This window comes from Protopterus annectens, chromosome 10.part0, assembly GCF_019279795.1.
Source record: "Protopterus annectens isolate FY-2018-M chromosome 10.part0, PAN1.0, whole genome shotgun sequence".
Taxonomy (NCBI): domain Eukaryota; kingdom Metazoa; phylum Chordata; order Ceratodontiformes; family Protopteridae; genus Protopterus; species Protopterus annectens.
This window is the reverse complement of record NC_056744.1, coordinates 1,661,501,318-1,661,518,558: the sequence shown is the minus strand read 5'-3', so window position 1 is coordinate 1,661,518,558 and position 17,241 is coordinate 1,661,501,318. Positions and strand designations below refer to the sequence as shown.

Below are 17,241 nucleotides of genomic sequence, written 5' to 3'. Positions count from 1 at the left end.
ATAACTTAATGTCTTATAGTGGAAGCATCAGTAACCCATACATGTGATGAAGTCAACAGCAATCAGTCTTTTACAAGTGTTCACAGAGTCCAACTTCTGCATTTTTATACTAGTTTACACAAAACTGGAAAAGTAGCCTTTTCTGTAATGTCCACGTCTTCCACACACTTTCTAACTGCTGGTCAAGTGCCACAGTCATGGGAATAATCCTTTTTGTTTTAAAAAGATCTTAGTTTTTCATATTTACATTAACATATCTTATCAGACTTTTCCTTGTTGTGTCACACCATTTAGTCCTCTAACATCATGCACGTTTTCACTTTTCCTAAAATATTTAAAACGTCAGTTAAAAAGAGCAAATTTCTGTAAAAATACAATTAATAAATTATTTACATACTGTTGATGTCTTTAAAATTATCCTTCTGCTGCGTGATATTTATTCCCTTTACGATATCCTTTGCAACTTCATCTGCTTTAAATAGCTGTAATAACTTCTTTGGAGGAATTTTGTATCCTGCATATAAAAATATAAGCATAATTACTAATTACTCTATTACAACTGGACAGGGACCACTTCAGTAGAGGAATGCAGACAAAAACATTCAAACTGAAAGTATATTAACAACAGGATAATGTACAGATGTTTGTCACTACAGACCCTGATCATTACTGCAGATGGTAACAGAACTACATTAGTCATTACAGATGCAATGGGGAAGCAAATGAAAACATCCTTAGATATTACTAATCCTTAACAAGTCAGTGCTAATCATATGGTTGGAAATGACAACATCCTTAGATATTACTAATCCTTAACAAGTCAGTGCTAACCATATGGTTGGAAATGACAACATCCTTAGATATTACTAATCCTTAACCAGTCAGTGCTAACCATATGGTTGGAAATGACAACATCCTTAGATATTACTAATCCTTAACAAGTTAGTGCTAACCATATGGTTGGAAATGACAACATCCTTAGGTATTACTAATCCTTAACAAGTCAGTGCTAATCATATGGTTGGAAATGACAACATCCTGAGATATTACTAATCCTTAACAAGTCAGTGCTAACCATATGGTTGGAAATGTAAACATCCTGAGATATTACTAATCCTTAACAAGTCAGTGCTAACCATATGGTTGGAAATGAACACAGAAATGGTAGGGGATTAACAAGAAATACAGTAGAGGAGAAACACACAGCAGAAATATGAAGTTGTATCATGCAATTATTAGAAAGAAACAAAAGAGGCAAACAGAAATAAATGAGTTAAGAGTACAGGGACAATGTAAAAGGATGGAGTGGAGAAGGGTAGTAAGAAAAGGAATATTCTAGATATCAGACCAAATATATGAGTAATATAATTTATCAGACAAGAAGCTGTAACAGAGGGAACAAGTGAGGATACAGAGAGAGGTATGCTACTCTGTTGCTGCACAGTTGCATGGAAGGGGGAGTTTCTATGCAAATAAGTATGCAAAGCAGCTGATGAAGATAGTGAAGGAACAAAAAGGAAGGAACAGCAGGTCGTGACTGGAATAAGACAAACTGTGGAGGCTGCCCACTAAAGGGTGCTAGCCTGTGTAACTAATTTATCACTGTCTCTGCATTTTCTGTGTATTTCTGTAAAAAAAAGAAAACAAAAAAAATAATCCTTGTTTTCCCGCCTTTCTCGACTAGTTTAGACCAGTATACAGGCATTGCTGTATTCTGGGCTGTGGTGTAGTTCCTTTGTTGTCCATTACCTTACTTGGATAAAAGGAAGTTTCTTTGCTCACCAGTGGGAGTGGGGAGCCTTGAGCAGCCTACCTATCCTTGGGGGAAGTGACCTCAGCACAAGAAGCTGTTAGTAATTGGTTGTTTGGGACCATTCCTAGCTCTTTTGTAGTTCACTGCTTAAAATCCACGTTTTCACTGCTTTGCGCGGTCGTGCTCATAGCGCAGCGCCGGTTAAACAAGGTTAAACTTTTTCTGGCTCCGCCAAGTCTGCTCTTCAATTTTTCCCTTAGAACTGTTCTACTTGCAATCTAAACAGCCTATACTCTATCTGAAAAGCTCAGCACTTGCTCCTAAAGCATTTTGTATACAGGTAAAGCACTCTTAAACGAAAGTACTTCATTCACCTAAATTCTGTTGAGTACCCATTTCCATATAGGTCCTTTCTGACTCAGTTACACAGCAATCTTTTTCACTATTTCTAGCATGTCGAAGGGTCAGTTGCTGGCGTCCTCTCCTGTTCAGCTGGTGAATCTGGGAATCTTGAGGCAATGTTACAATTGCCTCATGTACACAGACAACCTTCTCCTCCTCCCAACAAATACAAATATATGCGAGAGATGCAACTATATAGCCAAACTGGAGGCTGAGCTCTCTCAATTCAGTACTGGCAAGACCAGTCAGGAGGAGAAGGTAACCACGCACACCACAAACCCAGTCTCACATAGAACTATCACAACTGCAAACCAAACACATAAACACACAAAAACTTACTCGGAGGCGCTGATTAAAAATCTACCAAAACAACAGAGGCCTCCAAAGCAGACACCCAAGCAACCACCACCTCAAGACATAACACACAATTCACAAAGTCAGTGTGCTAAACAGTCACAGCCCTTAAGGCCAAACAACATGCCAGACACACTTGTAATAGGTGACTCCATAGTCAGGCACACTGACGTCCCGCTCAACAGACTGAACAAGGAGAGGGTCACAGTAAGCTGCCTGTCGGGAGCTAGAATCCGCCACATAACACAAGCACTCAGGTCACTCCACAGCAAGTACAAATATGACTCAGTCATTGTACATGCCGGTGTGAATGACCTGAGACGTACCTCCCTGGACTACATGAAAAGAGACAGAGGAGCTCTCTGATTATGTAGCCCAGGCCGGTATGACCCTGACCCTGAGCAGCATCTTACCCTCACCAAGAATGATGCCACAATACAAAGACAAAATGATCAGTTTTAACAATTGGCTTAATTACTGGTGTCATTCTAAGGGGATCCAGTGTCTGTCTGCTTGAGATGACATGCTTGACAAGCCACGCTGCCAAGGATGGTTTGCACCTGTCACCCTGGGCTTCCGGATATTGGCCAAGGCTCTTGCCACCCCATAGTGCCTTTTTAGGCAAGGTTCAAATGACAAAACTACCTCCCTAGAAAACACAAGTGGAAAAAAACTAAGGGTAATGCTGCTCAATGCCAGAAGTCTAAACCTCAAGATGCACGCCCTCGAAGCCCTCCTCAGTATGGAGAACATCGATGTCTGTGCAGTGACTGAAACCTGGTTCAAGGCTCCTGAGAGCACCCCAGCACTATCAGGTTTTACCTCATATCATGCCTTCCGGCCCCAAAACTTGGACCGAACCACAAAAGAAGGGGGAGTATCCATTTTCATCATAGATACCCACACCTCCAGGTTAGTGGCAATGCACAAAGCAATGGAGACTATCCAGGTGCAACTAACCATAGGCAAAACTGCCTTACAGTTTGTAGCATGCTACAGACCACCCTCTCAAACTCAGGAACCCCACACACAGCCTTCCTGAAGACACTGGAGAGTATGAATGTCTCTCCAAATACCATCATTTTGGGAGACTTCAACTACCCAAACATAGACTGGGAACATTACTCAAGCCCAAACACCCTAGCCCAAAGGTTCTTAGAATTCATAAACTCAAATGCAATGGAACAACTAGTTACCATTCCCACAAGAGGAGACAATATCACAAACATGGGGACAAAATGCTCCACACCGGAAGTACATCCCTCTTTGGTAAGATCAGACCATAAATTAATCTCACTGGAAATCCACATCCCGTCCCCACCCCCTGCACAAAAGACCACAGTGAAGAACTTCTCGAAAGCAAACTTCACACTTCTTAAGACTGAAGTGGTATCTTTCAAGGCCCCTGGGCCAGTGGAAACCACAATCCACACTGCTGAATCCTTTGCAAATGCCTTCTATGGGCACCTTCAAGAATGCATGGATCATGCAATCCCAAATAAAACCAAGACCCATTCCCCCAAAGGCAGGCGCCCGGTCTGGTGGACCCCAGCCATAAACAAACTTTACAACAGGAGGAGGAAGCTACTACATGACAGAGCAAAATCCCTAAAAGGGAAGGCATCTCTGATCAGTACTAGCAAAAAACTATGATCACTCATAAAATCATCCAAGGCCAACTTTGAGAGAAAATCGCAAAAGACACAAAAAACAATCACAAGACCTTCTTTAGCTATGTTAGAAACCTGGGTGGAAACTCTCAGATATGCTCAGAGTTAGTCCAAAATGACACAAAATACACTGAACCCACTGACATCGCCAACATTCTGTTAGACAGGTTCAGTGCAAATTTCTCCTCCCCCTCCCCCTCAAAAGGAGAAATAACTATCCCAGCAGAGTGTAGCCTCTCTAACATCTCAGATGCCCAGGTGAGAGCCGCCCTCTCTAAAGCTAAAAACACAGCATCAATGGGACCGGATGATGTCCCGGGCTGTGTGCTACATGAACTCCAAGAGGAACTAAACCCACACATAAGGCTGCTGTTTAATCTTAGCCTTACCACAGGATACGTACCCAAAGAGTGGTGTACGGCAACAGTGGTCCCACTTCACAAAGGCGGTGCTTCTACGGACCCTGGAAATTACCACCCCATAAGCTTGACGAGCCTGGTCTGCAAAGCTATGAAGAGGATCATTATGGAACTCATAAACAAAGACATTGGGGACCTACAGACATTGGATCCTACCCAATTTGGTTTTGTCAAGGGCAGATCCTGCCTTTTGAACTTGGTCGACTTTTTTGAAACAGTCACTAAGGCCATTGATGAGAGTAAGGCAGTTCACACAGCCTACCTTGACCTTGCAAAAGCCTTTGACACAATACCCCACTCGGGCATCATAGACAAACTCACCAGCTTAAATGTAAACCCATATGTCACAAGATGGGTTGCAAACTGGCTCAAGGACAGAACCCACAAGGTCAGAGTTGCTGGAGCTATGTCAGACTCTAAGCCAGTCACAAGCGGTGTCCCACAGGGCTCAGTCCTGGGACCCCTCCTGTTCGGCATTTATTTTTCCGAGGTACAGGCAAACATAGGAGGATTGTGGCTGACAAAGTTCGCAGATGACTGCAAACTGGGCGCCATAACTGATACTCCAGCGGACACAAACATCCTTCAGAGAGGCCTCATAGAAACGGATAATTGGTGCCAGAGCCATGGCCTTAAGCTGAACGCCAAAAAATGTATAGTCATACCCTTTGGGAAAAACAAGGTACCGACAAATTACCACATAGAAGGTAATCCATTAAGTACGGAAGAGGTAATCAGGGACCTAGGGACCCAGGTTGACAGTAACCTCTCATTTGACACTCACATTGCCAAAGTGGTTAGGAAGACCTTCTATATTGCCCACCTTATCATGAAGGGTTTCACATCTAGATCAAGAGAGGTCATTGTGCCCCTGTACTCTTCTCTTATCAGGCCAATGATGGAGTACAATGCCCCATTTGGGATGTATCTCACCCGACACCTGCAGCAGTTGGAAAGACCCCAAAAGTTCCTCACCAAGAGGATAAAGGGTCTTAAACATATGTCATATGCTGCCCGACTGAAAAAACTCCAGCTCTATTCAGTTGCATACCGACTACTCAGAGGTGATCTGTGCCTGATGTACAAGGCCATGTCCAATCCTGAGTTAATGGACATGCTCCACATCAGAAAATCCAAATCCATCAGAGCCACGAGAACAAGTGACTTAAACCTCAACACAGAAATAAATAGAACGTGCTGGAGGGACAGATTCATAACCCAGAGGCTCCCTACACTCTGGAACAGAATCCCAGTCCATGTTAGGCAGAGCCCCTCACTGACTCTATTCAAGAGAAATCTCGACGAGTGGATGGGAGATCGTAGGTTTACCCCGGGGGTCATCTCTGTGTCACTACTAGACAGAGGCATAGTAAACTAAACCCTAAAAGGGCATAGTATTCTCATCCTAAGGGGTGGTGTAAGCCACATACACTCTGGCTAGGCTTATAAATGCCCTAGGGCAGATAGCCTAGTACGAACCTATGAACCTATGGTGACGTGGTTAAGACAGGAAAACATAAGTCAGATAAGTAGTACTACAGGCAGAGCTGCAATTAGGTAAGCAGTAGGAGGGTGCCTTGGGATGGGAAGGGGGTTGTGGGTGCACAATATGAATGCTGAAGCTAAATGAAATTCACACCAAAATATTCTAGGATGTATTACAATGGGAGATATCAATTAGTTAGGTAACACCACAGGAACATGACTGATGGAGGTAAAGTTCCCGACTAGTTTTTGTGCTATGTCACTGCTGGTTAATTACATATATTGTGCTCAATGGAGTAGAGAGTTCTACAGATTTTTTTTTTTTTTTAATGAAAAGTGACTCACTGAAGTGTGTTTCTACAATTTAAACTGAAATATCCAAGATGGGTTAAGTGCTTAAGGTACAGAGGGGTGAAACTATAAAACCAACTGAGAGGACAATATTGTGAAATAGTTAAAGTCAACATCTTATACAGCTAGATGACACTGATTGTTGGCCACTATACTTTATGAACAGCAGAATGTAACTGTTCATTTTATTTAATTATATTAGAACATTATTAATCCTGTTCTTGACAAATTGACAACAAAAAATAAGGACATAATTTTCAAGGCTAATGTCACATACCTGTATTTTTTAAATGCAGTTACATTAACTCTAGTCTGTATACAAGATTTTGTATTTTTAATTAACTCATTAATATCTACCAGCAGTTAATTAGATGCCACATTTCTGGTTGACAACAGGCAAGACAGCTACTGCTTTATGCTGACAAGAAAAAGGAAAATTAAATGTGGGAACGTCTTTCATCTGAAGAGGAAAATCATAAGTTTGAATTTCTTACTTAGTTGAAGTCACTTTCTCTGATTTAATGTGCTTAACTGAGGAACTGAATACTGCAAATTCAGTACAGCAGTTAATTTGTAGTACAGCAGAAGTGCTGTGTACAGCCTGCTTTTCCAGCAGTGCTACATTAAATTAAACAAGGCAGCCAGTGCAACTAGCACTGCAGGTATGATTAACATCAGCTGTGCTAACCATACTGTGTTAATGAGTAACTTTGCACAAACTATAGCAGTTCTGTAAAATTCAGGAAATAGTTCAAAATAGATTCCCAGATATTCCAAGGCTACTTATTCTTATCACCGTTCACACCTTCCTAATATCCCCACCTTATCCTGTAACTTCAGAGGGGTCATACCAGCCAATCCCAGAGTAAATTTGTGTATACCTACCTATCCAGACGTACTTTAAAGGAAGATGCTGAATCTCACTGCTTAACTAACAGAGAATGTTTGGGAGGTACTGGGTTCTAAACCTAATCCTGACCTTGTTTTATTTATCTGTTACGGAATGTTTAGGTCTGTGCTTTTAGCAATGGTGAAGATATTGGACTTGCAGAGAAACAGGTGGTCTACGACAACCTTGACTCTAATAATGTGACAAGTGAAATGGAACTCCCCCTAAAAATTTATAACACACTGTATTTATGGACTTTAGGCTGCTGATCCCTTTTGCCAGGAACCTTTCAGATCTTTCAGCTGATATGTTAAGTGAGAAACATTCTGAAGGAGGCATTGTATTCAATAATTAGTCTGACTAATGCCACATACAATGGAGTGTTTTCCACTTTAGACCTTAAAGATATTCCACTAATAATTAGCTGTACTAAATAGAAAGAATTCCTGACAGCCATTATTATATTATGGTCAAAAGAGAGAGAGTTATCCATCTACGTTTGTAGGCCCCTGGCTATATTTTTGTTTTGTAGTGGCATGTTGTCTATACAATATGATGAAGAACAAAAGCATTGGTATTATACTTTTTATCATCTAGTTTATACCCATTTTTAGTACATCACAAATTTAGTAGGGAGAGGTCAATATTAGGGTGTTATGTTTGGGCATAACTATGACTTTGTATTGTATCAAGGGCATAACTAAAGTTATTCAAAGTATCTCAGAGTGTGTAAAAGTGCTTACAGTGTGTGCTTATTACTGTGCATGTATTTTGAAGAGTTCATTGTGTGCAAACTGCAACTATTTCATGTAATACAGTCAAAGTATAGCTACTTCGAAAAAGTGTTTCTTGTGCTGGGTGTGTCTATTCATGAAGTGCCACCATTACAGAGTGCTTCTTGTAATGGAAAGAATTGCCTAGCAAGGTACCACCATCTTAGGGACATTTCGGTGTGCTGTATGCAGTTATTAGCAAGGTGCAATTACTTTGAACGTTGAGTTTTGGGCAACAGATCTTCGATTTATTCACATGCAGTTGCTTGACATGTTTCTTACACTAAGAGGTGTGTTCCTGCAAAAGATGACATTACAAAAGTACTACAGTGCTCGTGAGTTACGAAGTCACATTGTAAAGTTCTCAAATGTTTCTTAAAGTGATGAGTTTAGCAACTGATGGTATATGACTGTAGCATTTCTGCCTTTACCAATAATATTCTGAAAGTATCGAAACGTGCAAAACATTTTTCACAAAGTTCAGTTATTTGAAAGTAATGCAAGTTTGTTCATTTGCATAATTCTGATCAGCCCAATGAAAATATAAGTTCAGAGCAAGAAGGCATTGGACAATTATTGTTTATTCCAGAAACTTATGCATATGTGTATGTGTGTATATTTATGCTTATTGACAAAACCCTTTGCTGGTATGTGTTAGTATGAAAGAAGGATTTCAAATACCCCTACCACTTGTGTTTGATCAGAATATTGCAGAGAACTGGAGAATATTTGAGCAAGAGTACATTATTTTCATACAAGCAGCTTATGCAGATAGACATGCATGCAAAATGGCATTCATTTTGCTAAACCTAGCAGGTTCTGAGGCCACAGAAGGAGAATTTTCATTTGTGTATGCACCTGCAGTGTATGAAGGAGAATGTGCAGACTGCCATATTGTTGTACAAGCTGAATCAAGGGAAGACCCCGAAAGTTTGAAGAACAAGTTTAGAGAAATGTGCAAACCCCCAGATGAATATTACATTAGAGACATTTGGTTTACACAAGAGATCAGAAACCAGGGGAAACATTTGCAGCTTATGTATCTGTCTTGAGAAACAAAGCTAAAATGTGTCAGTTTGGTATTGTATGTGGTATTAATAGTGCTGCTGTGAGAAAGATTTTACTTTGTGACAGTGATTTAACATTGAGCAAAGCAATAGAGATTTGTCAAATCCATGAGGTGACAGAAAAGCATAAAAGTATGCTTACAAGTGACAAGAGCATGGTTTCAGTTGGCTCCAGAGCAAACGGTGGTAGCTACAGGTTTTCCAAAGACGTTATAAGGTTTTCTAGAAAGTTCCAGGAAAGGTGCAAGCTCCGACACCAGCTCACTGCAGTTCAAACTTGAATCAGCAAAACCCAACTTTAGTTTTGTTAACTTGGTGCGAATCATGAGTGTAAAAGAGAAGTGCTTAGCATTTTGTCAGCAATGTCACAAGTGGAAAAAATGGAACCATTTACAAAAGTTTTGTAATTCAGGTAAGCCTCACACAGTTGTAAAGAAAGGTCACACAAAAAAGCAAGTTGATCAAGTAGAGCTGAAGCAGTCAGTTTTCTATGTAGGTGGTGTATCAGTGCTTGGTGAAAGAGGTGATGAAGTAAACTTATTAACAAGAAATGAAGTGTTTTGTACTGTCCAGGCCAATGGAAAATCCACACAGCTTAAAGTAAACACTAGGTCAAAGCAGACACATTTGTAAGAGTCAGAACAAATGAACAACTCAATGTAACCAGCAGTGTGAGACTTGTTGCTTATGGAGGTGAAGAAATTCAAACCGAATGTTCAGTGATGCTTTCATGTTATCTGGCTGAGAACTATTACAACTTGTTATGCTATGTAGTCCGAAGACCAGTGCAATCTTTATTGGATCTCAAAGATAGTTTGAGAATGAATTTGCTTTCTTTTGCTAAAGAAGTTTTTCATGCGAGTGCAGTTCTGAGTTTTAATTTCTCCGAAGCCATTTACTCTGAGTATGTGGATATTTTCAATGACAAATTGGACAAGCTTCCAGTTGTGTATTCCATGAAGGTAGCCCAGAGGTCGCTCCAGTGTTCAGACCAGCAAAAAGAGTTCCAATAGCTATGCAAGATAAAGTTAAAGCTCAGTTGGATAAATGGTGCAACAAGGTATGATTTGTCCAGTCACAGAACCAAATGAATGGGTGTCGTCCATGGTAGCTGCTCACAAAAAAGGCTCAGATGAAATCAAAATATGCATTGACCCAAGGGATTTGAACAAAGCATTAAAGAGACCCTATCATCCAATGCACACAGTCAAAGAAGTTGCAGCTCTAATACCAAATGCCACTGTATTTTCTGTTTTGGATGCAAAGACTTCATTTTGGCAAGTGCTGCTTGATCACAAATCCTCATTTCTAACTACTTTTGGTACACCATTTATCAGATACAGATTCCTAAGGATGCTATTTGGAATAAACTCTGCAAGTGAAGTTTTTCAGTGTGCAATGGAGCTAACTTTTTTGGGTTATCCTTGTGCCATAATACTAGATGATCTACTGATTGGAGGCAATGGTGAAGCAGAGCCTGACAGAAACCTCAATAAAGTTATAGACAGAGCACGTGAAGTGAACTTAAAGCTCAATCCACTGAAGTGCAAATTCAGACTTCCAGAAGTTATGTACGTAGATCATTTGTTTACAAGTGCAGGCTTGAGACCTGACCTGACCAAGCAAGCAGGTATTCTAAAAATGGCAGCAATGTACAAGGTTTACAGGATTTTCTGGGCATAGTCAACTATTTAGGCATATTTATACCAGACTTCAGTAAGTTGACAGTACCTTTAAGAGAGCTAACATGCAAAAATGTTGCACAGTCATGGTTGGAACAACATCAGAAGCCATTTGAAGACCTTAAGCAGAAAAATGCCACCCCACCTGTGTTAAGATAGTATGATGTGAGCAAACCAGTTATTCTGTAATGCTTCCAAATTTCACCTAGGCGCAGTTATACTTCAAGGGGGGAGACCAGTAGCCTATGCATCTAGAACACTAACCCAAACTGAGATGCAGTATGCTCAAATTGAGAGAAATTTTGGCAATAGTATTTGCATGTTCCAAGTTTCATGATTATATTTATGGTTGAGCTATCCAGATTGAAACTTATCATCAACCTCCATTTATTATTCTAAAGAAGTCTATGCATTCCACTCCAGAGAGATTACAAAGAATGATGCTCAAATTGCAAAGGCACAGTTTCAAACTGGTCTACACTAAAGCATATAGCTCTAGCTGGCTGATACCTTATCCAGATCACCCAGAAGTACAACAGAACAGCTTGATGCAGAGAATTTTGACTTTGATATGATGTCAGTGCATGAGTTAAGAGATCACACTCAGATTGATCCAATTTCACAGAAGCTCAATCACTATATTAATGTCGGATGGCTGTTAAAGCAATCTATTGTATCACCTGAGGTGCAAGCGTATTTTCCTTACAGAGATGAATTGTTTATGGAAGATGGAGTTATTTTCAAAGGTCCTAAAATTGCTGTCCCTGCTTCCTTACAACAAGGATATATTCAGATTTTGCATTGTGGTCACCCAGGATCCACATCCATTAAGAGAAGAGAAAGATAATTAGTATGTTGGCATTCATTATCAAAAGGCATTGATAGAGTTCTTTATTCTTGTTCAGTATGTAATAGTACTAGACTGCATTTGCAAAGAGAACTGCTTCAGCTAAGCCCAATTCCTGAACTACCTTGGTCTACTGTAGCAACTGATATCTTTAGTGGAATAATCAACACTACTTAGATTTGGTAGACTCTTATTGGAATTGGTTTGAGATTGATGTACTACCAAACTTAATCTCAACTGCTGTTATTACTAAGTTGAAATGTCATTTCTCAGTTCATGGTAGTCCACATAAACTTTTTTCTAACAATGGTACTCAATTCACTAGCCAGTTGTTTCAGAAATTTGAAAAAGAATGGAACTTTGTACATGTCACTAGTCATCCTGAATATCCTCAGTCCAATGGTCCAGCAGAATGTGCAGTGCTGAGTGCAAAGCAAATACTTGAAAAGTCAAAGTATGACCATACCAATGTATTCTTGAATTTGCTTAATTTCAGAAACATACCCCATGATGATATTCTTGTCTCACCTGCTCAAAGACTACTTTCCAGGCAAACTAGAACCACACTACCTATTTCTTCAAGTTTATTGCAGTGTACACCTAAGAATAATAAAACCACCAAGGCTCAATTATTTAAGAAGCATAACATCCAGAAATCTAGTTACGACAGACTGAGCAGATTACTTCATCCACTGAGGGAAGGAGAGAGTACGAATCCAGACTACAAAAGGTTCCGATTGAACAGGACAGATTACAGGCATTTGTGCCAAGCTGAAATCCTACTTGGTAGATTCCGAGGGTGTGGAGTATTGGAGGAATCACAGACATCTTCTTCCTGTACCAGAATATCATTGCAGTTACAACATTATTTCTGAGATGCAGACTCTAAGTCAAAGAATGAGCCAGACACGGTTTCCAAACCAGACTGTGTTCAGAAGTCTGATTCTGTTCCAGAAAGTGATTCAAACATTCCACAGGTCACCCATTTTGCAGAAACTGTCCCAGTTGCTAAACATAATTCCCAGTTTTATATCACATGATATGGACAGGTTTCTAAGCCTAGTGTAAAATACGCAGCAGCGTGGACTTGATTGTATATACATGTGTATTTAGTATTGTATAATGCATGTCTATGGATTACCCGTGATTTCTGCATGCTAAATAGTCTCATGACAAATTGCATGATCTATTTCTCAAAGAGGGAGGAGGTAGATGAGTGTAATGTGTGTGCACCACATCATTAAGAAGTATACGAGGCTATACATGCATGTATATATTCCAGACACATGCAATCCCTAGTGCCTTTTTGTAGAAGCAGCCAGAGAGTGAGCATGCATATCGCAGTTGTTAGTTTGTACGTAAGTTACTTAAGTTAAAGTCAGTAAACCTCTATAGTGATGTGTTCTTAGAAAATAAAGCTGCTTGAACAGACAGAACCCAGGAAAACTCATTTATTCATGTCCTAACATGAAAATGACAATAATTAACACTAATTAATGCTAAACTGCCACTAATTATTTATTTATTTACTAGGTTTAGCATACTTAGTTTCAGTTACTCTCTCAATCTTTTTACTATTACATAATTTGTGTATGTTAATTTACATTCAAGTCTTCCTTGTTTCAGTTTTGTCTTTTAAAGTTACTTCTTTTGACTATTTCTTTTACATAATGTTATGCAAATACTTCCATACAGAACCTTTTCATCTATGGTACAGTATATGTTTTATCTTTGTTAATTTCATATCCTGAACTTAATTTAATTAGGTATTTTACTAAGTCTTCTATATGTTAATATGTTAGGGTTTACATTTAAATAGTTAAATGTAATTCGTTGTCTTGTGTTTTACCTGTTGTGATTTGGTCTGGTTGTCTTGTTCATAGAAATGTGCACATTCTTTTTATATTTATTGTTTTGATAGTCAAGCTCTAATGGTAAGGTAATGGGGTCAGGAAGTTCGTTACCTGGTTTTCTTGATGGGCTGCCTCAATGGTGTGCTGCTGGTGTGTGGTTTCTTGATGCTTGTTGGTTTTAGGGATTTATGAGATGGATCACCTTTGGTGTGCTGCTTTTGACTGGTGTACACGGTATGGTTATAGTATGATTCCTTGTCTGTTATTTGTTCAAAACTGCATTCATCAGCTCACATACATCTCTATCTCTTAAGCTTGAAATATTCCCTGTTGTTTTGAGACTTTTCATCTTTATCTGAGTTCATTTGAATCCTTCTGGTTTCGCGCCAAGGTCACATGTTTTGTTCTGGGACTCCTGTATGTTATCTTTGAGATGAGCTTTAGTGCATACATCAGATTTACATGGCCACACCTGATGTTTCTGTGATAGGTTGAAGGGCTTGCAGTACTCTTAAGCAAGTAAAGGAGCCTTTTTTTTTTTTTTTTTTTTTTTGTGTTCCACTTAATTTAACTTTGAGGAATATCTAATTTTGTCTTGCATTAACACTCAGTTTAAGCTTTTCCATAGAATCCAGATCCAGTTGGATTACTTAGTGCCTTGGTTCACTTGGCAGAGGATCAGATGATTCTGTAACATTAACTAAACTGTTAAGGAGAGATCAGAATTTGCCTCAAACTAGTTCAGTACATTTTAAGTCCCTTTCTTATGGAGGGTTAGGGCTGCTGGGCTTTAAACTCTACTATGATCATCATAAACTGTAACAGACTAATAATAGCCGACCACACCCCTTCACCATAACAATGGTCTCCAACCTGGGTCAAACTATTACACAACTATTACTCCAGCCACTTGTGACAATTGTGAAGTATTTTATGTGGGCCTTACCAAGAGGAGACTTCGTGACAGGATTTATAATCACTGTTACGATATCAAGAAAAGGCATGAATGTAATGCTCTAGCTAAGCACATTGTTGAATATAAAACTCATATGTTTAGTTTTAAGGTCCTGGAGATATTGGTTATTAACAACAGAGAAGGTGATAACATTAACCAGATGGCCATTAAGGAACTCAAATGGATTTTTACTTTGAAAGCTCATATCTACCCTGGTATCAACCAGTTTGTATCTGTTAAACCTATTCTTAACAATAGAAAACTATGAGGTTAATATATATCTTCATAACCTTTGGGTTAAGATGTTTGCCTTACACCTTAGCTCTTTGTTTCATTTTCTTTTTTACGTTCTCTTTTTTCTGATCTGTTGGCCAATATTCCTTCTTGTTCATTGTTTTGGGGTTTAGTAAATTTATTCACCCAGTACATCATTACTTTTACTCACAGTAATATATTGATATTTTTATTGCATGTGAGAGTTATTATTTACAGATCTCAATACAACATATTATATATGAGTTTTTTGTATTTTTTTATCTTGTAGTGTGTACTTTTTCATGGTTTTTGTGAAAGAGACAGAAAAAATACATAAGTATAATAATCAAAATTATATTTTATATATGAGTTCATAGTTTCACACTTTTCATATTTCTTTTATATATACATTTCTCAACTATTTACACCATTTACATACATAATAGTGACAGGTTAACAACACTCATGTCCTACATATATGTTTTGTGTATGTTTTTCAAACATACACACTTATATATTTTTACTTTTTAATGTCATACTTCCCCCCCCCCTTTTTCATAGCTTAATTTTTGTCATATTATACAATACGACCCTAACTTGAATTCAGTGGCCATTTTCAAATTAAAGTGTTAATAAAGCTAGTTGTTAAGTTTTAAGTGTTTTTTCTAACTTAAGTATAATAACAATAATCAGCTTTTCAAGCAGATATTTGATTGTTGTTTATTTATCCCTAAATTTGTTAAGGATTATCAGAGAAGATCTGTCCATTTCCCAGGACTATGACATTAAATGGAATTATACATCGTGCTTTACAGCACTATTGGTATTTTGTTCTGGTTGTAGTCAGATCAGTCGTTTATTTTCTGTTATCATTTTTTGGACTAGATGCATTTAACTCTGTTATACATATGACATACTTGAGAGGCATTAAGTAATATTGCCTTTGAAGCATTGTTTATATGGCAATTAGCCAGTTTTCTTCTTTTTTAGCGAATTCGCTGTTTACTTTTGTAAGCTTTTATACTAATTTTGACATTTAGCGCTATTTCTGACCTTGCACATCTTGTATTTAAGAAATGACACATTTTCACTAGTTGTATTATATATAGAGGCATTTTTCTCATCGCACACTTTGTTTTTTTTTTGTTTAGTTTTAGTTTAAGGACGTCCATAGTGAATATTCATTTTGGTTTTCCTTTTAACACTGTTAATACCTTCCTGGTTCATATACACAGTAAATGAATCATCTATTAAGACTCTCCTTGCTTTTATTACTTTGGTCTGGTTTTTGTTATGGAAGCCGAGGCAAAAAAAATTTCATTCAAATAGTTTCAATAATGATATTTCCAGGCAAATGTTTTTTTTGAATTTGGGATAAGCTGATTGGTTCCCTAGAATTGCTTGTCATTCATGCTTAAGATCTCGGTAGTAGAGAATTTCTTTGACGAGCAGTCTTTATTTTTCATTTCACTTTTCAATGCTTCTGCCTTGACAGTAGTGTCAGGTTCTTTAAGCATTTGAATACTTATATAAAGTTTAAAGCCTTGACATCTACAGATGTCCATGATGTTTAAGATGAAGGGAATTATCTGCATGAACAGGCTCACATTCATGCAATTTATCAACACTCCATTTTTACATAAGGTCAAGGTGAGCATGATGACCTAAGTAATTATAATTATAACATCCTTTCCTTATTGGACTTCTAACATATTTTGGGCTAATTATGATTACAGGATGGATTTGTGCATTGTATTTATGAAGTGCTGTCTATGCTTTTTAGTTGAGATTAGCCGCAGACTTGGACATTCCTGAGACTATACTCACAGTTTATAATGAATCAGAACGCGATCTGATTTTGCTTTACATGTAACGTTCACACTGCATTAAAGAGATTTTTGTGACAGTTGTTTGGCATAATGTAATATAGTTTATTTGAATTTTGCATCAGAAGGACATGGTCTATTAAATTATCTGACTTTGTTGGTATTAGCAACTATTTTTAATCTTGTTCATACTGTTTCTTTAACAAACGCACTGAGGAAATGTTAATGAGTCAGTAATTGTTCATTATTGTTTAATTTTTTTGGTTTGCGCGCCAAAATGTTTTATATATAAGTACCTTGTTTTTATAGTTTTAATACACCTGAAGAAGCGTAGTGTAACTACGTGAAAGCGCTTGTGTTTTTTACTTCAATAAAGAAGATATTACCTTTACTGAGTTCATTCCGTGTGGTGATTCCCGTGGATTCTGTACTACTATTACACACTATATCAAAACACTATGCATAAACCCCAGAGCCCTCCTTTATAACAACAATTTGAAAAATCTTAAAATACACCCAATCATTAAACATAAAATCAATATCATATAAATGATGTTCAAATCATTAAATCTATATTATGCATTCACTTCTCTACAGCCTATCCACCTTAACCCCAATCTCAAAATGAATAACAGCATGCTTAACCTAAACAATTATCCC

The 17,241-nt window shown here is 38.2% G+C and overlaps 1 protein-coding gene across 1 annotated transcript in view; it reads right to left on the bottom strand.

The window, feature by feature from the left end:
* Positions 1-389: 389 nt before the first annotated feature.
* The window catches only part of LOC122814391 (involucrin-like), a 222,502-nt gene continuing 205,650 nt past the window's right edge, over positions 390-17,241 (bottom strand). The window contains exon 7 of the mRNA XM_044086975.1: positions 390-514. Coding sequence (XP_043942910.1) covers positions 390-514 — 125 coding nt within the window. The remainder of the gene's footprint in view (positions 515-17,241) is intronic.